The sequence below is a fragment of the Bos indicus genome, chromosome 23 (assembly GCF_029378745.1).
Source record: "Bos indicus isolate NIAB-ARS_2022 breed Sahiwal x Tharparkar chromosome 23, NIAB-ARS_B.indTharparkar_mat_pri_1.0, whole genome shotgun sequence".
Classification (NCBI taxonomy): Eukaryota; Metazoa; Chordata; class Mammalia; order Artiodactyla; family Bovidae; genus Bos; species Bos indicus.
In genome coordinates this window covers 15088993-15114586 of record NC_091782.1, presented here as the reverse complement: position 1 = coordinate 15114586, position 25594 = coordinate 15088993, and the positions used below count along the sequence as shown (strand labels likewise).

At 42.1% G+C, this 25594-nt stretch overlaps 1 protein-coding gene across 10 annotated transcripts in view; it reads left to right on the top strand.

Moving 5' to 3' along the window:
* Window positions 1-707: 707 nt before the first annotated feature.
* Window positions 708-25594, top strand: part of KIF6 (kinesin family member 6) — a 425617-nt gene continuing 400730 nt past the window's right edge. For 6 of the 10 annotated variants that reach the window (XM_070777913.1, XM_019986270.2, XM_019986275.2 and 3 more), the window contains exons 1-3: window positions 708-887; window positions 5480-5589; window positions 12888-12962. In XM_070777913.1, coding sequence (XP_070634014.1) covers window positions 822-887; window positions 5480-5589; window positions 12888-12962 — 251 coding nt within the window. In that variant the 5' untranslated portion in view covers window positions 708-821. The remainder of the gene's footprint in view (window positions 888-5479; window positions 5590-12887; window positions 12963-25594) is intronic. The other 4 variants (XM_019986271.2, XM_070777917.1, XM_019986273.2 and 1 more) reach the window with 2 other exon arrangements.

Genomic DNA, 25594 nt, shown 5'->3' with positions numbered 1-25594 from the left:
TTGGGAGTGCAACTATCTCTCTGATTTCAATTCTATTGTATATATACCCAGGAGTGGAATTGCTGAATCACACGGCAGTTCTATTTTTAATTTTTTAAGGCCCATACACACTGTTTTCCATAGTGACTGTACCAACTCACATTCCCAATAGTGCACACCAGAGCCCATCCTTTCATGACAGGACTATTGCGTGAAAAATAGTCCCCCTTCCTCCAGTTTTGGCCTCTTCCAAAACAGAACTAGATAAGGTGCCCTTCCACAGGACTCGGTCTTAACTTGTGATTTCCCATTAAAACTCTGTCTTCTTCATCAGACCCTAATCTCCAAGGGGGCACAGGAAGTGTTTGCTTAGCTCAGAATCCCCAGGCAGTACATTGCTGTCACAAATCAAGTGCCATCTTTTCAATGAATGAATAATAAAAACCAGAACGACTTCAGTGCTAAAAAGAGGTGTTGGCAAAGAGAAAGAATGGATTAAAGAACGGGCAAGGCATAACGATTGTCACCCCATTAACCACTCTCCAGGCCAGCTTTGGCTCTAAGCCAGGTACCAGATCTGATCACGCGCACGCGCAGCTCTCTTCGCGTGGCCCCGCCCCGTCCTCGGCCCCGCCCCCGCCCTCAACCCCTCCCTCCGGGCCTTCCCACTTGTCAGCAACCAATTAGGGAGAGGAGGCGGTTCTGGTTGGCGCGGTGCTCCATGGGTAGTATCCCTAGTTACTGTTGCCAAGGCTACGGCTTGCCTGAGGCGGCTGGAGTCAGAAGTTTGGGGAGCCAGTGCCTGAGAGAGGTCAAGGGTCAGTGCAAGAGCCGAGGAGGAGATGGTGAAGCAGACGATCCAAATTTTCGCCAGGGTGAAGCCCACTGTCCGGAAGCAGCAACAAGGGGTACGGGTCGGAGCAGCACGGGCGCCGGCGCGGAGGGGCCTCTCAGGCCGGGGGAGGGGCGGCACGCGAGGGTCCCCGGCCCATGTGAGGGGTTCGGCTCCCGGCGCGGGATACGGCCAGACGTCCAGCACACTCTGTTCTGGCACCCGAACAGCCCATAGACGCCAACACATTGCTGTCAGGGGGCTCGGACAGACACCCAGTCCATTTCCACCCGACACAGGCCCCGATTAACCTGCACAGAACCACCTGTGTACTCCGGGACGCACGTGTTCACGCAGCTGCAGACCCGTGCACACACATGTACGTCTGCGTGTATGCGTGATCATAGACTAGCCTTAGCTGTGCGCCCTTATTGCACTTTTCTCGAGAACAGTCACACAGGTCTGCCCACCCAGGTGCATTCAAACTTCTGTTTCATCCTCGGGCAAAATGTGCAAGCCAGAGATACGTGTCTACACGCTCTAAGATGATACGGATGATAGATACAGATAGAGACACACAAAGCCTACCCGGTGGTTCTTACGCAGTGGGCCCTTAGAGTTTTTTGACTATATTGTCATTCTGAACATAAACGTTGACATACACTCGTTGCAGATGTAAACAGGTATTTATGCAACTTACACAAAGAATATACATACCTTTTATTCTGAAAACATTACCTGAGCATTTACTAGGCGTTTCCTCTAGGATGCTACGCTCAGAAGTGTGCAAAGAAGGCTAAGGCATGATCCTACTCTGAGCGAAAATACTTTGAATGCTCCTCAGATGTTTCAAAACATTGTTTTCTTTCCTTGGGAAGGAGCATAGTCATTCTTACCACTTAGATTCTTTGTCTGCATTATCCTCGAGTCTCATGAAAACCCTGCAAGGCTGCTGTTTTCCTCATTTTATAGATGAGGAAGCTGAGTCTCGGACAGGTTAAATAATTTGGCTCAGCCAGCCACCTGGTGAGTGGCAGAACCGTGATTTTAATTAAGGATTTTTTTATTCCAAAGCTTTTGGGACAAAACCTTTGTGCCTCAGAAAATAAGGATATTGGCAAGGGCCATCTGAGTCATATTCATGAGTCTCTGGAATGGGTATATTTTTAATAATATTTTATCTCTACTTCATATCTACAAAGAGTATATGTATATATGTAACAACATTTGCTGTTGTCTAGTCATTAAGTTGTGTCAGACTCTTTTGTGACCCCATGGACTGTAGCCCACCAGGCTCTTCTCTCCATGGGATTGCCTAGACACGAATATCGGAGTGTGTTGCTATTTCCTTCTCCAGGGGATCTTCCTGACCCAGGGATCAAACTAATATCTCTGTCTCCTGCATTGGCAGGTGGATTCTTTACCACTGAGCCACCTGGGAAGCCCATGTAACATCATGTGAAATGAAAGTCGCTCAGTCACATCTAACTCTTTGCTACCCCATGGACTATAGAGTCCATGGAATTCTCCAGGAAAGAATACTGGAATGGGTAGCTTTTCCCTTCTCTAGGGGATCGTCCCAACCCAGGGATCAAACCCAGGTCTCCCGCATTGCAGGCGGAATTTTTACCAGCTGAGCCACAAGGGAAGTCCATGTAACATCATCAGATCAGATCAGATCAGTCGCTCGGTCATGTCTGACTCTTTGCGACCCCATGAATCGCAGCACGCCAGGCCTCCCTGTCCATCACCAACCCCCGGAGTTCACTGACACTCACGTTCATCGAGTCAGTGATGCCATCCAGCCATCTCATCCTCTGTCATCATAGCAGCTTATAATTTAGGATTTGCCTCATGTAAATTTATATATTTAAAACAAGGGGAATATAGTGTCTTGTCATTGTTTTCATCTTCAGTCTTTTCATTCATGGAATACAGTTAGGAAAAGATGCATGAAAACACTCTAAGTGTGGCATTTAAAAAATTTAAGGAATATAGAGTATGGAAAGCAACCATTGAGTATCTTCCCATTTTTTCTCCTCTTACATTCACTTACAAGGTTTTTAAAGTACATCACATATAAAAATTGCCCCCACACCCATACTTTCCCCCACCCTCACCCCCAGATTCTTAGCTAAAAATACTGAACCTGTCTATATTGACTCAGCAGTCAGAAACAGGTGCTTGGATGTGATCGTGTGACAGGATGGATAGAGGTGGGGCTTGGAGGGGGGGTGGGTTGATAGAGAACGTTGGATTTAATTTGAACTTCTTTCCTTAAAGTGCAATGTTTGTATTTTTAAAATGTGCCTTCTTTTGCATTTCTTCTGTGAGATTCTATGGAGTGTCTTGTTTGCTACTCCAGGAAATATTTTTAGGTATCATATTGTACTTTAATAATGCCAGATTCTTACTGAGTTGCAACATTATGCCATGTACAGAAAAATCAGAGAACACAGATGAACAAGTTTTGAATTAGTGTATCCCTACCCTTCCTCATTGGAAAAGACTCTGATGCTGGGAGGGATTGGGGGCAGGAGGAGAAGGGGATGACAGAGGATGAGATGGCTGGATGGCATCACTGACTTGATGGACGTGAGTCTGGGTGAACTCCAGGAGTTGGTGATGGACAGGGAGGCCTGGCGTGCTGCGATTCATGGGGTCGCAAAGAGTCGGACACAACTGAGCGACTGAACTGAACTGAACCCTTCCTTAGAAATCCCACTGTTGGCACCCTGTACTTTTGCTCCCAAAGGTTGTGTGGTTGTTTCTCTGACTAGATATACTCTTTGTAGCATTAAACTAAGAGTGACTCAAAGGTATGTTTTTTCTTCATTTTGTGGCTCTGTTACTTCATTAATCATACTCCCTGAGACACTATAAATTAAATGATGATAATTTATAGATTAGTGTATTAAAAGATACATAAGATGACCCTCTGTGATAATTTTAACAGTAGCAGTGCTTTTCATTTGCATAGTGCTTTGTATATTTTGAAATATCTTCATAGTCATCCTTGCATTGGTCTAATTGTCTCCTATTAAAGAACAGCTCCATCTCAAATATTTTTATGACTAACGGTAGAAAGCCAATCTGTTAGACTAAACAAGTTTTCTTGTTGTGGGCTTTTCTTAATGCCTCAAAGAATGGCTTAATGAGAGGAGTGGAAAGTCACTGTTCCTACTCTGTTAATATATTGGCCCTTTTTGTCTTCTAAGTACTGTTACAGATTTTTAAAAAATGTATGGCATCCCTCACTCCTGTACACTTTTTTGTCTTACTCACCCTTTTCACTCACCTGTCTAACCATTAACCTTTTTTAAAAAAAACAATGTAGTGCCCTATAGAATATAATTTTTAAATGTCTCCTGAGAAAATCTAACCAGAAAGCCTTGGACGTGATGCCATAACTTTCTATGAATAATTTTATTTTACAGCATGACTTTTCTTACATGAATTCCTCACATTTTAAGTGAGAGAGCTCAATAAAAATCTGCTTAGGAAAATTATTCAGACTTTCTGGAGATTTAGGCAGGCTTTTTACTTATTTCAGAATATGACTTCCCCCCCATAATCAAGCATCTAAATGGGTCTTAAATGGGAAGTATTGCTTGTTAGAAAGAATTTTATTTCTTGGTGAAAGACAAAAAGTCTTTTTTAAAAACTTCTAAACCTAATGACTAACATTTTTTATGGTGCATTACAAAATGCTTCTATTTCCATGACATCATTTGATCCCCACAGCAATCTTGTAATGGAGGCGATTCTGTGTTCTTCATCTTATGTATGTACTGAGACGCTAAAAGCGGTGACTGGTCACACAGCTGGTAAACTGAGATCAGTGTTAGATCCAGGTCTTTGGACATCAAATTGTAGACTTCTATTTATTCCCTATGATCTGTTTATAGGCTGGACTCTTGCTTTTCCTGGCCAATAAGTAAAGGGATAGATAACCAAGAAGAGAATCAGAATATTACAATTGTAAAGGGGGTTGGTTAAGACCCTTCATTTCCCTATCTGCTTAAAGAGGTTAAGTGATTTCTCTCAGGTCATTTTCTAATTAGTGGCTGAGCTGGGAGGAGAACCTAGAAAATGACATCAAAGACGTGAATTACATGTGTCTTTTGAAGCCACATGTCTTTTATCAAATGCTTAAATATGTCTCATGGAAACTCGGGCTTCTTTGAACATAACTTGAATTAGGGCATTCTTGTGAGCTCTCTGAGAGGGCTCAGACCCAGGCCTTTCATCTCTGTGTCTAGCATTTTGTAAATGCTGAGAAATGCTTATTGGTTGTAGTAAAATGTTAATTTCTGGTACATAATTCCAAAGCAATACTTAGATAATATGTTGTTGTCAGGGCTATTATTTTCTCAACAATGGAGACAGACACTCAAATACTCAAATTTAAGTATTAGATAATGCAAAGAGGATCTGAGTTTTGATCAGACATTGATTTAGGTTTTACTTTTTGTTCAGTTCCATATATTTGTTTGAGTGTGCACAGAGTTTAAACAGGAAAATTATCCAAGTTGTGCTATGTTACGACTTTTTATCTGAAAAGTACAGTTTTTAAAATACTATTACAATGCATGTCATAATAACATGGTCATTGTTCAAGTCATAATTTTATCATTTTATATCCATTTGTTGTCTTCATATTTGCAGATTTATTCCATAGATGAAGATGAAAAATTAACACCTAGCTTGGAAATCATCTTACCTCGTGATTTGGCAGATGGATTTGTGAATAATAAGCGAGAAAGCTACAGATTTAAGTAAGCTTTCCTTTTTTCCATCTTCAGTTCTGTTTTACTATTGAAGTAACTCTTGTCCTGCTTTAATATCCACTGTGAAATCATTGGTATCATTTCTTGGGGAGAATGTAGTACAGTTCTCTGTCTTATCTAGTAAATAGAATTCAAGTTGTCTTTTCACTGCTGTGCCCAGAATTAAAAAGGGGGTATATTTCTGTATCCAACAGGATATCCTAAGATCCTACCCTTTTGTTTTTTTTAAATTACATCTGTTTATCAAGTGTTATCTTTTTCCTTCTTGGCCCACTTATAGGACGTTCAATGCATGACTAAAATTTATTAAAGATGACAACTTAAGGAACAATCTGTATGCTGAATAGGTGAGCTTTCTTAATAACCTAAAAGGCATAATGACCTCACCTGTGCATGTGTACACTCTGTACGTGTACTGTCTATGGTACCAGCCACTCGCCACGTGTAGCTCTTAAGCACTTGAAATGGAGCTGGTCTGAATTGAGATGTGCTGTGAGTATGAGACATATCAAGCGTTTTTGAAAGATTACTATGAAATAAAGAATATAAAAAAGCTCAATAATTCTTTTCATATTAACTACACAGTAAAGTGAAAACATGTTGAATATATTGTGCTAAAATATATTATTAAATTTAATTTCACCTGTTTCACTTCAGTTCAACAATGTGGCTAGTAAAAATGTTAAATATGTACTCATATTTATGGGTTGCATTTTATTTCTCTGGCACAGTGCTGAACTGCAAGATGCAAGCAACATTCAGCCACTCCTGGATTGTCATCAGTGCCTTTGGTCCAAATACTCTCCTAGTAGGCAGGCCTTACATTTGGAGATTATGGCTGTTGCATACTGTCTTTACTCTCCAGATGGCATAATTTCTTTTAATCCACACTTTTAATTTCTGGAGAAGTTTGAGCTCAAGTTAAACCCATATTTAATCTCTGGGCCAAATGAGAAGGGAATGGCTACCCACTCCAGTATTCTTGCCTGGAAATTTTCATGGACAGAGGAGCCTGGCGAGCTACAATCCATAGCATCACAAACAGTCGGAGACAACTGAGCGACTCTGTGTGGTCCTGCTGAAGGTGTCCTAATTGTTCTCTTGTGTTCTAGGCTGTTCTGCATGGGCCTTAATTTGAGACTGTTCCTGCCCTTGTGCATGGATAGAACCACCTCAGATATTTTTTGTGTGTTTCTCTCTCTCTACTTCTTATTTCTCCTCCCTCCTCATTATGATGGTGATGATGATGATGACTTTGTCTCATAAAGATTCTCTTTGGTCTTCACAACTCCCCCCATTATGTCTGTCATGGTTATCTCTCCCACCACCTCCAGCCCATCTTTGTCTTGTGGCTCCTTTTACAGTAAGCACAGGAGAAGGACTAGCCCAGGGTTGCATGGTGAGGTAGGTCTAACCTTGTCTTTGTGGCTCCTCATTGCCTTGTATTCTGTCCCTTAAGGAGTAGCCTTGTAATATATGACTTATTTTTCTGAAGGTGGCATTCTCCCACTGGTATAAGCATACTACATACCTTACTAGCTATGACTTAATGACAACTGGGCTAGGCCTGTCTCCACAAAGCCACAATTTCCTAAAACATTGTGTTCAGCTTGATTCTGTTTGATGGCTAAGAAACAATTGGCCATGTCCCTATCTTTTGAAGAAGGCAATGGCACCCCACTCCAGTACTCTTGCCTGGAAAATCCCATGGATGGAGAAGCCTGGAAGGCTGCAGTCCATGGGGTTGCTAAGAGTCGGACATGACTGAGCGACTTCACTTTCACTTTTCCCTTTCATGCATTGGAGAAGGAAATGGCAACCCACTCCAGTATTCTTGCCTGGAAAATCCCAGGGACAGGGGAGCCTGGTGGGTTGCCGTCTATGGGGTCACACAGAGTCGGACACGACTGAAGCGACTTAGCAGCAGCAGCAGCAGCTATCTTTTGGCCATTTCCAAAGTATGCTGTATGTTATGCAGATATAAACAGTATATTTGCACATACGCTTATTGAAAAAGTGCTGTTTGCTTATTATTTTTAAATCTCCTGATCATTCTTTCTAAACCTCTGAATTAAAAATCTTTATTTTATTTGATGTAATAAAGTAAGATTTATTTTCATAGAAAGATATCTGATTACATTGCTGAATGAATTAAATTCAGTTATAAATACAGAGTGTGTAGTATGATCCATATACATAAAATAAGATTAAATTTAGAAAAGTAAAATTAAGGGATTTTTTTTCTTCATGAGCTTCCCAACATCCACTGAGCTTTCCAATTTCCATTATGTTATCCCCACAAGTCAGAGAATAGGAAGAACTTTCACTTTGTGTCACCTATAGGATGATAGAAACAAAAAATATTGGCTTTAGTATTTTAAATAAAGAAATTAGTAAATTATGTATGTTCAGAGATAAAATATTTAAGCATCTTAAATGCTGTTTTCACCCAAGAAAATTCATGCAGTCGGTAAATCTTTATTACCCATCCACTGTGTGCTGTTTTAGTGGCTGGGAATACAGCAAGGAATGCACCAAACTTTTGCTCTCAGGTACTTGCATTTTAGTGGGAAAAGATGAACAGGGAGTGTGTGTATGTCAGAAAGTTTTGAGTGCTGTGGAGGAAAATACGGTAAGGAAAGGCAAATGAAGATTGCTGGGATGAGGGCAGCAAACTGGAGGCATGGCTGCAGTTTTTCACAGGGGCTTCAGGGAAGGTGAACATTTTAACAGAAACTTGAAGGAAGTAAGGAAACCAGACACTTTGCTGTGTGAGGGATGAGAATTCCAGGATCAGGATAGAGCAAGAATGGAGTTCCTGGGATGAGAGAGTGCCTGGCTTGCTTGAAGAAGCACAAGGAATGTGTGTGGCTAGAAGACAGTGAGCAAGACGGCTGGAGGGAGACGAAGGCTAAGGGATAACAGAGTGGCCAGGTCCTTTGGAGCTTTTCCTGAAGTGCTCAGGGAAGGTAATGGAGGGTTGTGAACAGAATAATAGACTAATTTCACTTATGGTTTAGCAGGATCATTCTTGCCAATGTGTAGATAATGGACTGAAAGGGGGCCAAGGGAGACCAGGCAAGAAACTATGGTTGCTTGGGCCAGAGTAGTAGCTAGTGGAAATGTTGAGAAGTAATTGGGTTCTTCTGGCTGTATTTTGAAGGTCAGACTAGCAGAGTTTGCTGATGGGTTGGATACAGAGTACAATGGAAAGAGAGGAGTCAAGCATATATTCTAAGGTTTTGGACTGAACTTTGAAAAAAGTGGAGTTGGCACTTACTAGGATGGAGAAGACAAGAAGAAGCCAGTTTGGGATGAGAAGAAATCAGCATGTACCACATTTGAAATGGAGTATGGGCTTCCCTTGTAGCTCAGTCGGTAAAGAATCTGCATGCAATGCAGGAAACCCGGGTTTGATCCTTGGGTTGGGAAGATCCCCTGGAGAAGGAAATGGCAACCCACTCCAGTATCCTTGCCTGGAAAATCTCATGGACTAAGGACGGAGGAGCCTGGTGGACTGCGGTCCATTGGGTCACAAAGAGTCGGGCACGACTGGGTGACTAACACTGTAGGGAAAACTTAACACAATCTTCCAATCCTAAAGGAGGGCAATGCCAAAGAATCTTCAAACTACCACACAACTGCACTCATTTCACATGCTAGCAAAGTAATGCTCAAAATTCTTCAAGCCAGTCTTCAACAGTATGTGAACCAAGAACTTCCAGATGTACAAGCTGGACTTAGAAAAGGTAGAAGAACCAGAGATCAAATTGCCAATGTCCGTTGCACCATAGAAAAAGCTAGAGAATTCCGGAAAACCATCTACTTCTACTTCATTGACTATGCTAAAGCCTTTGACTGTGTAGATCACAACAAACTGTGGAAAATTCTTAAAGAGAAGGGACTACCATACCACCTTACCTGCCTCCTGAGAAACCTGTATGTAGGTCAAGAAGCAACAGTTAGAACTGGACGTGGACAATGGACTGGTTCAAAATTGGGAAAGGAGTATGTCAAGGCTATTTGTCACCCTGCTTATTTAACTTATATGCAGAGTACACCATGTGAAATTCTGGGCTGGATGAAGCACAAGCTAGAATCAAGACAGTGGGGAGAAATATCAATAACTTCAGATATGCAGATGACACCACCTGCAGAAAGTGAAGAGGAATTAAGAGCCTCTTGATGAAGGAAGGTGAAAGAGGAGAGTGAAAAAGCTGGCTTGAAACTCAACATTCAAAAAATGAAGATCATGGCATCTGGTCCTATCACTTTATGGCAACTAGATGGGGAAACAGTGGAAACAGTGACAGGCTTTATTTTCTTGGGCTCCAAAATCACTGCAGATGGTGACTGCAGCCATGAAATTAAAAGACGGTTACTCCTTGGAAGAAAAGCTATGACAAACCTATTAAAAAGCAGAGACGTTACTTTGCCTACAAAGGTCCATATAGTCAAAGCTATGGTTTTTCCAGTAGTTATGTATGAATGTGAGAGCTAGGCAATAAAAAAGGCTGAGCACTGAAGAATTGATGCTTTCAAACTGTGGTGCTGGAGAAAACTCTTGAGATTCCCTTGGACAGCAAGGAGATCAAACCAGTCACTCCTAAGGGAAGTCAACCCTGAATATTCACTGGAAGGACTGATGCTGAAACTGAAGCTCCAAAACTTTGGCTACGTGTTACAAAGAGCAGGCTCAGTGAAAAAGACCCTAATGTTAGGAAAGATTGAAGGCAGGAAAGGGGACAACAGAGGATGAAATGGTGAATGGCATCACCTACTCAATAGACACTAGTTTGAGCAAGCTCTGGGAGATAGTGAAGGATAGGGAAGCCTGGTGTGCTGCAGTCTATAGGGCCACAAAGAGTTGGACATGACTGAGCAACTGAACAACAGCAATAACATGACCTCCTAATAAATTAAAGGACTGCTTGGAATCAGGAAACTTAAGTTATATCTCAAGACACACGATAGATTAGCTCCAGGGCCAAAAGTAAATTGCTTTATCTCTCCAAGTCTCAGTTTCTTCTTCTGGAAAGGATTAGATTAAACCTCTTAAACTCTATGATTTTATTTTGCTTTTTAGTGGCTTTCAGAAGACAGCTGATCATAATGAATTTCCAGATTGTTGTACAACTCTGTTATATAAAAGAAGATGTTTGAGAGTGATTATATTTGATGTTTAATGCACAGTGTATGATTTATTGAACCTCCTCCCATCTCTTTGGTTTACACGATGGTAGATGTCATTCCCCTTCAGGAAGTGGGGCTGTGTATCTGTGTTAGTCCCTCAGTCGTATCTGACTCTTTGCAACTCCATGGACTGTAGCCCACCAGGCTCCTCTGTCCATGGGATTCTCCAGGCAAGAATACTGGAGTGGGTTGCCGTTCCCTTCTCTAGGGTGATCTTCCCGACCCAGGGATCAAACCCAGGTGCCCTGCATTGCAGGCAGATTGTTTACCATCTGAGCCACCAGGGAAGTGTAAGGAAGTAGGCTTGGGAATGACTAATTCATTTACTCAGTCATCACCAACTTGGTAAAAGAATCAAAACAGCCTCAGAAACATCGTCATCACCGAAAAGCACCACTGGGTCCGTGCTCAGACATCACAGTGGGCAGTTCTCCAAAGAGCACTTGAGCAGCGGCGTTATCTCAATATTCGTATCTGAAGCCCTCAAACACCTTTGGGGTCTTGAGGAGTGTTCTGGGCACACTCAGTAAATATTGCTAAATTATAATCCTGTCTGCTAAATGAGTACCCAGAGTGCCTTACAATCTCTCTTTATATACAGTTTCATTATTTGCTTCTTCAAAAGGGTGGTTGTTATGGTATAGGAATCTTTTGAAATGAATGTTGTTGAAAGACAGTGAAATTCATTCCATTTTATATTTCCAACCCAGCTCCAGACATCCTTCTGAACTCCTTAGTAGTGAAAACAAACCTACATTTCATGTCATCTCTACTTTAATTGAACTGGTGCCCAATTCATTGGAGTGGGCAGACACACACACCACTTTGAAAGCTGCTTAGGACGTGTATGTTTCAAAGGCTTTGCTCTAAAATTCTCCCCCTCCCAATTTTTATTTCGAAAACTTTTAACTATGCAGAAGAAGTGGAGGAATAATGCAATCAAATCTCCTTTACCCTTTGTGGGAGAGTCACCAATTTATTAACGTTTTGCCCTTTCCACTTATATTCCCTCTCTCTCTGTCTCTCCGCCCTCTCCTTGCCTTTTCCCCGCTTCTCACCTTTCCTTCCCCCATTTGTCTTGCTGTCTCTCTCTCCATGATGTTTGGAATGGGGGCCATACTTGCTGGTAGTGCGTAAACACTGTATAAGGATGGGTTGAGCATCTTCCTGGGGCTTCCCTGGTGGCTCAGATGGTAAAGGATCCACCTGCCGTGCAGGAGACCTGGGTTCAGTCCCTGGGTTGGGAGGATCCCCTGGAAGAGGGCATGGCAACCCACTCCAGTATTCTTGCCTGGAGAATCCGCATGGACAGAAGGGCCTGACAGGCTACAGTCCATGGGGTCACAAAGAGTCAGACACAACTAAGTGACTAAGCACACACAGCACAGCGCCTCTTCCCGGTGCTGGCAGTGCTCGTGATCCTGTCCTAAGCTAAGGTAATAAGAGTGCAGTGGACACCATCCTATCTCCCCGGTCCCCTAGCTGTGCCAGTCACGTCAAGATTTCCTTTACAATGCAGCTCTATTTTAACTTACTGTTTGACTTTTGACTTTGAGCAACAAAATGAAATAAACTATCCTGAGAATTAAGTAGCTGATCCTAGGATGCGGTAACTAATGGAAAATAAACCTCAACTCAAGACATTAAAACTGAGTTCAGTGATCATGCATTCCACAGCTGCGTCTTTTTCTTGCAGGTCAGACATCAGAAGTTCTTTGGCTGTTTACGTCCTGTTCTTGGGTTTCCATTTCATGCACTTAATCTCGATCTGAATTTGATGCCAATTGCAGACACTGTCCCTCTTGAGAGCTAAAAAACACACAGTTTATTATTTGGTTCAAAGCTGCTGCAGTTTTTCAGAGGGATTTATTGTGCAGATCTTGTCAAAGCAATACTGTTTACCCACCATTTGTATACAGGGGTACAAGAGCTCAGTGTGTTTGGGGCTACAGGGCAAACATTGTGTTAGGTTAGGTAAGCCTAGTGATGTAAATATGGGGTAATTTACAAAGCTTTTAGGAGGAAAAAAATGGATTAATCCAATAGGGTTTGAAGGCTCAGCTTTTAAATAATTACTGTTTTCACATTTGCAGATTTCAAAGGATTTTTGATCAGGATGCAAAGCAGGAGACCATTTTTGAAAACATTGCCAAACCAGTTGCTGAGAGGTAGGATTTCCTATATTTTGTTCAGTGGGTTAGTGGTTTTTCATCTTGCCTTCAATTCTCAGATAATTGTGGTAATGCGCTTCAGTCTATCAATTATATACTCAGGCTGCAGGGCATGTGATGATGGCGGCGCTAATACTTTCTCTTCTCACAGCTTGTTTGTTTTAGATTTAGATACTGAGCCTCAAAACAAACCGATCAGATGGATAGAAGAGCTATTACTACTCCCATTTTGAAAGATACGTAAATCTCCGAGGATTGGAGAGACTAAGTAGCACTGCTCAGGGCTGGTAGCTAGTGGTGGCAGAGTCCTAGATGGTTGTCTAACTGTTAGGTCCAGTGCTGTTTGCTCAGGACAGTATTTCACGCCTATGGTTAGATGGATGAAGGACTGTGACACCTGGAAGGCCTAATTCTGATTGACCCAGCTCTGGTCGTGTCTGACTCTGTGCGTCCCCACAGACGGCAGCCCACCAGGCTCCGGCATCCCTGGGATTCTCCAGGCAAGAACACTGGAGTGGGTTGCCATTTCCTTCTCCAATGCATGAAAGTGAAAAGTGAAAGTGAAGTCGCTCAGTCGTGTCCGACTCTTCAAGACCCCATGGACTGCAGCCTACCAGACTCCTCCGTTCGTGGGATTCTCCAGGCAGGAGTACTGGAGTGGGGTGCCATTGCCTTTTCCAGACCCAACTCTACCTCAGGGTAATACCTCTATTTCAAAACTTGGCTCTTCACTTAGGTCCCTTTTGTTTTTGCATATCCAGGTAGTTGTGGGCTGCTGACTACTAAAACCAAACTCACCTGAGAATAAATAATTCTGAATAAATCAGAGTGCCATTTTATTAATATATGTTGGTGAAGTCTCCTTGGTACTAGATGCTCAAGTCCTTAGATAAGCACCTTCTCCTATAGGGAGTCTATATGGGAAATTACTACTAATAAGGTGGCTTTCAGCTCCTGAAATTACTGGGTGATTTTAATGATCTAAGTATCCCCAGATACTTCTATCTTTATGACTAGAATGAAAAATACTTCTGCTGAACAAACTCATTTTTCAAGTCTACTGATCAGTGCATTCTCAACCACAACCTTGCCGAAAATGTATCAACACATATTGTCTCCAAAGTACCTGTTTCATGAATACTACTCAAACCATGCCCTTCTCTCTTTTTTTTTCCCCCCAGCTTTATCGAGATATAATTGACATATGACATTGTGTAAGTTTAAGGTATATGTGTTGCTTTGACACATTTATAAATGATGTCACCAAAATGATTATCACCATAGTATCAGCTACCACGTCCATCTCATCACATAGTTCCCATTTCTTTTTTGTGCTAAGAACATTTCAGATTTGCCCTCATAGCAACATTTAAGTATTTGGTACATATAAGAGTATTATTAGCTACAGTCACCATGCTGTCCATTAGATCCCTGAACTTAAGCCATTCTCTTTTTATACTGTCTTCCATCACAGTTGGTAAGATATAATTGAATAGGTTTAAGCTATTTTATGGAGAAGGCAATGGCACCCCACTGCAGTACTCTTGTCTGGAAAATCCCATGGATGGAGGAGCCTGGTAGGCTGCAGTCCATGGGGTCTCGAAAGTCGGACTCGACTGAGCGACTTCACTTTCACTTTTCACTTTCATGCATTGAGGAAGGAAATGGCAACCCACTCCAGTGTTCTTGCCTGGAGAATCCTAGGGATGGGGGAGCCTGGTGGGCTTCCATCTATGGGGTCGCACAGAGTCGGACACAACTGAGGTGACTCAGCAGCAGCAGCAGCAGCTATTTTAGTTGTAGTCACAGTCCAGTAGCGTCTCTCTAAATTCAGGTCTCCTTGACTGGGTGTCGTATATTTTTAAAATTCTGTTCTTTTTAGTAATGTTTCAGTTTGTGTCATTTTTCAGGCAGCTCATCTTGTGTGTTTTATTTTGTGATGTCCCAGTGTCTTGTGGGAAAGGGACATCAGTTTGTGTTTCCTGGATGTCTATTTATTGCCCCCCATTACTGACTCCCTCTCCCATCTTGAGCCCACTTCCCACTCTGGCTCCTGCTGTGCCCTCTGCCTGGAATTCTCTTTCTTCAGAAATCTGCCTAGTTGCTTTCCGAGCTCTTTTGAGGCCTTTGCTCGTGTATCCCCTTCTCAGTCAGGCCATCTGTTCTTAGTACCCAACTTGAAACTGTGTTCCCTGTCACCCTTCCCTATATATTTGCTTTAGCATCTGACATACTATATAGTTTCCTTACTAGTTTTTTTTTTTTTTTTTTTGCTTGTCAGCCTTCTACCAGAACAAAAGCTCCATGAAGGCTGGGGATTTATTTGTCTTGTTCATGACTTGACAGAGATACCCGACTTGATGATGACAAGATCTCAAAAATAACAGGCAAGGGCTTTGTTATCCAGGATGCTCAAGTTGTTATCGAGGTTGCTCAAGTGAATTATATCATTTATCAATAGGAAACATTCCTCATTGTCCTTTTTAATACTTTTCTTCTTGTATCCCAATTTTCCTGAAACCATTTTTGCTGGGTTTTTTTTTCCCCCCTGTTGGGCTTTATCTAGTTTCTCTGTCTCAAGCTCTTCACTCAGCTTCCCTGGGTCATTTCGTTTTTAAATATAGGTCTGGTGAATAAAATATAGCAGACCTTTGCCTTCATAGCCAAATTCAGAGTCCCTGATATTTGATTAATTACTTTAACCTATTTATATTTATTATAGTTACTGTAATAGTGTTTGGAGCAATTCTTCTTCTCTATTTATTTTTTTCCCCATTTATCATACTCTCTATTTTTTCCTCTTTCTTGCTTTTTGTTTGTGCTCTTTGTTGTTTTTTGCTGCTTTATTTTGTCTCTCAAAGTGTAGACACTTCTCTGTGATTTAATTCAGATATTTAAGCTCATCTGTGCTTTTTCTCAACATCTAAACTTCTTCCCTCTTGCTTGTCTGGCCCTCTGCTGCTCGGGCAGGGCCCTTAGCACACTTTTACTTTGCCTTTCCTACTCTCCTAGCACTTTAACTGTTGAGATCTACCCATGATTCCATTCTGGGTCATTATTTTCATGATCAACATTTACTTAAGCTTACCTGTAACTTTTATTTGTTTCTTTGCTCATCACTGTTTCTTATACTTATGTCTGTTTCTTGGGTTCTCTTTTAGTTTTGCTGGTAATCATCATTAACAATTTTTTAGCGTGCACTCAAGACTGAGGAGCTTTCTGAAGCTTTCATTCTCCTTCACAATTAAATGACCATTTGGCCAGGTATAGAATTCTAGGTTAAAAAATAATTTCTCTCATCACTGTGAAGACATTGCATCATTGTCTCCTTGTATGCAGTGTTGCTGAAGAGATGCCAGGGTCTATCTGGACCTTATTTCTTAGGAATTACACTTTTGTCCTAGATGTTTTTGGATTTTTTTTTTTTTCTTTTTGTATTCTCTATCACCTCCCTTTTAAATTAATAACTTTTACAATTTTATTTTTTCATTTGTAGGAAATGAAAAAAAAAGGTCTATTCTTGTTTATTGGTGTGATGTCCTTCTTTCTCCTTCCGAAGAAAATTAGCATCTCTTCTTGGAAACACTGGCCTTTCTTTCTACATGCAGTTTCTCTGTGTGAATGTTCTTCTTTTGTAGAGTTGGTGCCTTGCTTTTCCCCTACAGAATTTTCTCAGATGTTTGGTGATTCTCAGGGGTGGGCTCACCTCTGTCAGTTGCAAGGGCCGTCGTCTGTTTGGGAACGTGGTTTCTGTTCTCCGTGACTCCCCTCATGTCTGTGGTGAAGGAATGGTGTGTGGGCTGTGGGCAGGGTGTCCCTGAGCGGCTCTGCTGGGTGTGAGAATGCTCTTTTCTCCTGGTGGTTGCTTACCACCAGGGACTCTGGTCACTGTCAGTAATCCAGGCTCTTCCTCTGCTGTAAAGTGTTCTTCAACGTTGGATGGACAGGTGGAGGCAAACTCACACCTCTCTCTGATTCATCTGCAGAGGAGGGAGTCATTAAGCAAATTAACACTGGACTAAGAACCAGGAGAATCACTATTTTCATTTCCTTTAAATATGTCATATGCAGTATGTTCATGCTTTCTGAAAACTTGAATTGTGTGACTCTGAAGTGGTAAAATAAAAGGTAACAATAAAATCTCATTTATATTACAATATTTGAAATAATAATTACCCCCATAAATTGAAAAAAAAAAATTAAAGAATTGTTTAACTTGGCAGTCCTGGTGAATGGAATCTGTGCCACTTTAGATGTTAAATGGAAATGTCTGCTCCTGATGAAGATTGGTCTCCAGGAACAAATTCCCAGCATAAATCCAGTTCATCTCCACCATGCTTTAAACCTTCCCTATTGGGCTAACCCATTGTAGCTTAATTCTGGTTACTGAGTGCAATTGGAGCTAAATAAAATTAATCATATTTCTTTCCAAAATTCTGTAATTCAAGAATCTTACTATTTTTAGACATGCCTTTTCCTACTTAATTCAAATCAGTAATATGACTCATGACTGCAGATTTGCGGGACTGGTGGTGAGAATTCATAAAGCTTTAAACTTGTATCTTTGTGGTTATTTGCTGTTTGGCAGTCTCCACTAGGAAACACATCCCACCTCTTCTAAACTTTATTTTCCTGAAATATATCCTTTGTTGTTTAGCAACAGATAAAAACTACCTTCTGTCATATTAATTTTTGCTCACTGGTTTTGGAATAACTTTTTGGAAAGATAAATTTTAGGAAGTCCACAGATGTGTTTAGTGTGTGCTGTTGAACCATAGAAAAGAGTTTGTAGCTTTATTTGATAAGTTACCTGGGGTTATGCTTCTCAGACCGGAGTGTGTCGATCTTGGGAGTATGTGGTGCTCTACGAGGGGATACTTGAGGCCACAGACTGAACATGGCACATCATTCTGTAGTGTGAATTTTACTTAAAGATTGACTCAGAAAACTTTGAGGTCTAGACGTTTTGGAGGTTTTATCACATGCACTCGTAAATCTGCAGAATCCCAGTGTTCCAGCCAATCTTATGTTATACTTAAAAGCTTCAGATGTAGGAAATTTGTACAGTGAGTGCTTTAGGAAAAATTTGGAGATTTAGTGTTAGAGAAGAACATGATTGGACTGAAATGAATAGGGTGCACATTGCCAGGAGGACGGGTTGTGACAAAGATGTAGGTCCCCACAGTGGGCCCCACAGGATGGGTAAAGCCTCTGCATTGCAACAAGGCAGCCAGGTTGGTTTTGAAAATCTACTGTGAACCACTGCTTTTGAACCTTTGATTTCATGAATGGTGAACAATATCAAGGGCAGCCTGTCAATTTATGAGAAGAAGAGCCTGAGGGGAAAAGAAAGCTCCCAGGGTCATGACCTCAGGAAGAATGTCTGTCCACCTGTGCTCTGACTGGGTGGGAGGCCAGGGCTTGGTTTGAGGGGTTTCCTCCCAGAGCAGGTAGTCCCACCCTCCCATGGGGCCAGGGCCTAGCCCATCAGGGCTGTCATCTGTGCCCTAGAAAACAGGTCTGGCTGGTGACGCTGTGGGTCACATCGCTTGCCCAGTTCCTGCAGCACAAGCAGTGAATGTAGATCCTGCACCTTCAAGACAAGAGAAGCAGAATGGGAGACAAGGAGGGCCACAGAAGAGTATTTAATATCATTGGCCAGCTATTCACCTCCATGTACTCATGCTTCTACTTTGGCTCGAAAAAATTTTGCAACAAGTAGAATAATCACGTTCTGGCCTCAGCCCTGTGATAACTCATTGTGTGACTCTGGGTCAGGCATGTCCCTTCTGAACCAGTTCTCCCATATGAAAAAGGCTGATGCTAATAATATCAAGTTTACCAGGTTCTGAAGATGCAAAGAAGCAATGCCTGTGAATGGACTTTGTGAACGTCAATGCCCTGTTCAATCTAAGGGTTGAAAAGTTAGAAATCTTCATTATTTCTGGCACTTTAAAACTCTGCCCACTCACTTCTGTCTCCAAACAAAGGTGAAATCGATGTACTTCTCTGTAAGTCTCTTCCTTGCTGTTTTTGTTGCTAAGTTGTGTTGGACTCTTTTGGGACCTTATGGACTGTAGCCCACCGGGCTCTCTGTCCCTGGAATTCCCCAGGTAAGAATACTGCAGTGGGTTGCCATTTCCTTCTCCAGGGGAATCTTCCTGAGCCAGGGATCAAACCTGCATCTCTTGCAACCCTCTTACTAAGTGCTGCTAAAAACCCTGGGCATTGTATTTAAAAGAACGTAAAGATAAAAGGGTAGAGATAAAAGGATAGACTGGTGAGAGGGCCTCGGGACCTAAAGGAATGACCCAGCAGTGAGTTTCCAGTGTGTTTTTTTGCTGTTGTTGCCTGGTGTATTCCAGGCTGGATGCTAGGAAAACTGGCAACCAAGAAATACCAGTAGACTTAGACAAAAGTAAAGAAAGTGAAGTCGCTGAGTCGTGCCCGGCTCTTTGTGACCCCATGGACAGGAGCCTGCACCAAGCTCCTCCGTCCATGGGATTTTCCAGGCAAGAGTACCGGAGTGGGTTGCCATTTCCTTCTCCAGGGAATCTTCTTGACCCAGGGATCGAATCCAGGTCTCCCGCATTGTAGACAGACGCTTTACCGTCTGAGCCACCAGGGAAGTCAAGACAAAAGTGCCTGCCAAATTCTGCTCTCTATAACCAAGGCACCAGGAAAGGGGGCAACCCAGTGAGACATATTTTTAAATACTGGTTGCCCTACTCCATCCAAATACTATGGAAAAACCCACAGCCCCACCTTCATCCAGCAAAGCCTGGCTATAACAAGGCACCCCATTCTGCTGCTGCCAGGGTGGTATCTGAGAAGGAGTGGAAGGACTTTCCTCCCCTCTCAGAGGTAACAACTTCCCCTCTCCCCTCACCCAGGTTGTCAGTGGAAGTCTTACAGGGATCCTGGAGTTCACCACCATCAGCCTCCCCACCCTATAACACAGATCATAGAATGATCTGACAAGTATTTTAAAGCAACCATCATAAAAAATGTTTCACTGAGCAATCATGAAAGTGTTTGAAAGAAATGAAAGGATATAAAGTCTTGGTGAAAAAAAAAAAAAAAAGATATAAAGAAGAACCAAATGGGAATTTTAGACTTAAGATATAATAACTGAAATTAAAAATATAGTGGGTGGGTTCAATAACAGGATGGAGAGGTCAGATGAAAAAGTCAATAAATTTTAATATGTAACAATAGAAATTACCCAATTTGGGCACTAGAAAATAGACTGGAAAAAAAAAAAGATGCCCAGGGACATGTGAGAACTACAGCAAAAGATCCACCATTCATGTTATCAGAGTCCTGAAGGACAGGAGAAAGAATATAGATGAAAAGCATTCAAGGAAATAATGACTGAAGATTCCCAAAATTTGGCAAAAGGCATAAACCTAGAACTTTATGAAGCTGAGAAAGTTCCAAACAGGATAAACTCAAAGAAATCCACTTGAAAACAAACATTAAACTTCAGAAAACTAAAGACAAAGAAAAATATCTGAAAACAATGAGGAAGAAATGATATCGCACCTACATGGAAAAAATAGTTTGAATTATAGTGTTTTTCATACTCCACTCCAGAAAGCTTGGAGTCTAGAAGGAAGTAGCAGAATATTCTCAAGTGCTGAAGGAAAAGAACTCTCAGCCCAGAACCCTATTCCCAGTGTAATTAATTATCCTTCAGGAATAAAGGGGAAATAAAGACATTTTCAGACAAAGGAAGACTGAGAATTAGTTGCCAGCATATCTACCCTAAAAGAAGGGAGAAATGAAGTTCTTAAAAAGAAGGAAAATGAAAAAAGAATGAATCTTGGAACATCAGAACAAAAGAAGAAACAAGCGAAAGAACAGAAATATAACTAACAAATTTTTCTTCTCTTGAGTTTCAAAAGTTGTTTAATGAAGCAAAAAACAAAGCATTACCTGATGAGTTAAAAACAGGGAAGAGTAACGGGATTTAAAAGGAAGAACTGTACAAAAAAGATATTCACGACCAAGATAAGCATGATGATGTGATCATTCACCTAGAGCCAGACATCCTGGAATGTGAAGTCAAGTGGGCCTTAGAAAGCATCACTACGAACAAAGCCAGTGGAGGTGATGGAATTCCAGTTGAGCTATTTCAAATCCTGAAAGATGATGCTGTGAAAGTGCTGCACTCAATATGGCAGCAAATTTGGAAAACTCAGCAGTGGCCACAGGACTGGAAAAGGTCAGTTTTCATTCCAATCCCAAAGAAAGGCAATGCCAAAGAATGCTCAAACTACCACACAATTGCACTCATCTCACACGCTAGTAAAGTAATGCTCAAAATTCTCCAAGCCAAGCTTCAGCAATACGTGAACCGTGAACTTCCAGGTGTTCAAGCTGGTTTTAGAAAAGGCGGCGGAACCAGAAATCAAATTGCCAGCATCCACTAGATCATGGAAAAAGCAAGAGAGTTCCAGAAAAACATCTATTTCTGGTTTATTGACTATGCCAAAGCCTTTGACTGTGTGGATCACAATAAACTGTGGAAAATTCTGAAAGAGATGGGCATACCAGACCACCTGACCTGCCTCTTGAGAAACCTATATGCAGGTCAGGAAGCAATAGTTAGAACTGGACATGGAACAACAAACTGGTTCCAAATAGGAAAAGGAGTACGTCAAGGCTGTATATTGTCACCCTGCTATTTAACTTCTATACAGAGTACATCATGAGAAACACTGGGCTGGAAGAAGCACAAGCTGAAATCAAGATTGCCAGGAGAAATATCAATAACCTCAGATATGCAGATGACACCACCCTTATGGCAGAAAGTGAAGAGGAACTAAAAAGTGAAAGTGAAAGAGGAGAGTGAAAAAGTTGGCTTAAAGCTCAACATTCAGAAAACTATGATCATGGCATCTGGTCCCATCACTTCATGAGAAATAGATGGGGAAACAGTGGAAACAGTGTCAGACTTTATTTTCTGGGGGCTCCAAAATCATTGCAGATGGTGATTGCAGCCATGAAATTAAAAGATGCTTACTCCTTGGAAGGAAAGTTATGACCAATCTAGAGAGCATATTCAAAAGCAGAGACATTACTTTGCCAACAAGGTCTGTCTAGTCAAGGCTTTGGTTTTTCCAGTGGTCATGTATGGATGTGAGAGTTGGACTGTGTAGAAAGCTGAGCTACAAAGAATTGATGCTTTTGAACTGTGGTGTTGGAGAAGACTCTTGAGAGTCCCTTGGACTTCAAGGAGATCCAACCAGTCCCTTCTAAAGGAGATCAGCCCTGGGTGTTCTCTGGAAGGAATGATGCTAAAGTTGAAACTCCAATACTTTGGCCACCTCATGCAAAGAGTTGACTCATTGGAAAAGACGCTGATGCTGGGAGGGATTGGGGGCAGGAGGAGAAGGGGACAACAGAGGATGAGATGGCTGGATGGCATCACCGACTTGATGGACGTGAGTTTGAGTGAATTCCGGGAGTTGGTGATGGACAGGGAGGCCTGGCATGCTGCTATTCATGGGGGCGCAAAGAGTCGGACACGACTGAGCGACTGAACTGAGCTGAACTGAAGGATTCCCAAGTGGCACAGTGGTAAAGAATGTGCCTGCCAATGCAGGAGCCACAGGAGATGCAGGTTTGATCACTGGGTTGGGAAAATTCCCTGGAGGAGGAAATAGCAACCCACTCCAGTATTCTTGCCTGAAGAATCCCATGGACTGCCTGGTAGGTGCAGTCCTTGGGGGTCACAAAGACTGCCTGAGCATGCATGCAAGCTTTCTATACTTCATTCAAATTGGTAAAGTGTCAACACATCAGTAGATCTCTGGTAATCGAATGGTTTTGTATTTTGATTGCACTGATGGCTATTTGAATCTACATGAGATAAAATGGCATAGAACTCTACACATGTATTGTACCAATGTTAATTTCTTGGTCTTGATAATATACTCTAGTTATACGAGATTTAACCATTGAGTTAAAGTTTGAGTTTCCCCAAACTTGGTGAAGGTACACAAAACCACTCTGTACTCCTTTTGTAACTTCCTATAAATTTATAATTATTTCAAAAGAAAACAGTAATATTTCCAAGTATGAATATTTTAGTGTCAGTTGTTTTATGATGTTCTTCTATTCAGCAAATTCAGTAATCCGAATGATTAGATTTGAACTTCTCCCCCTTGGGTCTCAATTCAATAAAACTAATTTCATTAGACATTCACCCAGACATGCCTGCCAGTAAACGTTTTATTTTTCTCAGAGTTGGCTTTCAAACAGAACATGCTGGTCAACCACCAAATTGTACAAAAACCCCTTGGCTCCCACAGACCTATTCAACTTCAGGCCGCAAGTTCACGTAACAGATGCATTGTTTATAAATGTGTACCTGCACTTGGCTCCACTTCCTACTACTCCGAATTTCCCTGTAACAGCACGTTTATGGCTTTTGTGATTTTACTACTTTTCTTAAAGTTTTAACACTTTAAAAATCATACTTTCAATTGAAAACATGGCTCTGTGTTTAAAAACAGCAACATATATCAGCTTAAGGGGCTTCCCAGGTGGCACAAGTGGTAAAGAACCTGCCAGTGCAAGAGACATAAGAGACTCGGATTTGATCTCCGGGTCGGGAAGATCCCCTGGAGGAGGGCATGGCAACCCACCCCGGTATTCTTACCTGGAGAATCCCATAGACAGAGGAGCCTGGTGGGCTACAGTTGATAGGGTTGCAAAGAGTCAGACACGACTGAAGCGACAGCACACAGGCACACATGTCACATTAACTACTTTCAAGGGTTAATGGGCACAGTGACACTGAGTATGTGAGTGTCAGAATATTGGGAAGAGATGAGGAAAGGTCTTGCCACACACAGATTGCAGATAACTTCTCTTCTTCATTCTGGTGTCGTAATGTTTTAAGAACCCGATCTCACATAAAATGTAGATACACATAACATCGCTTTCCAAGTTTCCTTTTGGATTTTGTTTTTTTTTTCCGTTGCAACCTGCTTTTCTGTTGAGAAATTGCTGAGAAGCCCAGAAGTGTTCAGGCTACAATTAGTGGAAATATGGGTGTATCACAACAGAATTAATGGTGCCCTGAGAATCCACCTGCCAATGCAGGGAACCCAGGTTCAATCCTTGGGTCAGGAAGGTCTCCTGGAGAAGGGAATGGCAACCCACTCCAGTATTCTTGCTTGGAGAATTCCACGGACACAGGAGCTTGGCGGGCTACAGTCTATGGGGTCACAAAGAGTGGGACACGACTGAGTGACTAACACTTTCACTGTCTTTCCAGCCCTGTCTACTCAGGACTCCCTGCTCCCCTTCAATTGACGGCCTCCTGCTGTAGGGTTCTGCGGTTATCTGTTGCTCTCTCCGCCACACACTCTTCTGCCTAAGGTGCTTCTGTAACTTGTGAACAGATGAGGCTGGATGTGCCAAGGTGTTAACACAGGAAGCAGCCCTCTAACCAGTGACGGACAGGAGTAGGGGGCTGTTAAATACAAAGGCATCTCTTCACCCCTCGGTGGGGACAACGCTAAGGCCTCTTCCTTGCCGTCCGCCAGAGAAAACCAGTGAGACTGAGTCTCCGCGGCCCACAGTGGTGCCTGCTCTCTCATGTACCTGAAGTGGCTTGTTTTCCTTCCCTGCCTCGACTGGAGCTTCCGAGGCTCACGTCCCAAGTAAACTTCCACTCAACTCCTGGCCTCAGGACCTGCTTGAGGGAAGCGGGGTGGCGGTCTAAGACCAGTATTCTAGAGAATAGCAAGAAGAGATAAGAAAGGCTTCTTAGGTAAACAGTGCAAAGAAATAGAGGAAAACAATACAATGAGATACCAAGGGACTATTTCCTGCAAAGATGGGCACAATAAAGGACAGAAACAGTAAGGACCTAACAGAAGCAGAAGAGATTAAGAAGAGGTGGCAAGAATACACAGAACTGTACAAAACATGTTTTAATTACCCAGATAACCACAATGGTGTGGTCACTCACCTAGAGCCAGTCATCCTGGAGTGTGAAGTCAAGTGGGCCTGAGGAAGCATGACTGCAAACAAAGCTAGTGGAGGTGACAGGATTCCAGCTGGGCTATTTCAAATCCTAATAAGATGATGGTGTGAAAGTGCTGCGCTCAATATGCCAGCAAATTTGGAAAACTCAGCAGTGGCCACAGGACTGGAAAAGCTCAGTTTTCATTCCAATCCCAAAGAAGGGCAATGCCAAAGAATGCTCAAACTACCATACATTTGTGCTCATTTCACATGCTAGCAAAGTAACACTCAAAATCCTTCAAGCTAGGCTTCAGCATACATGAACTAAGAACTTCCAGATGTACAAGATGGATTTAGAAAAGGCAGAGGAACCAAATTGCCAACATCTGTTAGAACATAGAAAAAGCAAGAGAATTCCAGATAAACATCTACTTCTATTTCACTGGCTATACTAAAGCCTTAAACTGTGGAATCTTCTTAAAGAGATGGAAACCACAGACCGCCTTACCTGCCTCCTGAGAAACCTGTATGCAGGTCAAAAAGCAACAAGTAGAACCAGACATGGAATAACAGACTGGTTAAAAATACATCAAGGCTGTGTATTGTCACCCTGCTTATGTAACTTATATGCAAAGTACATCATG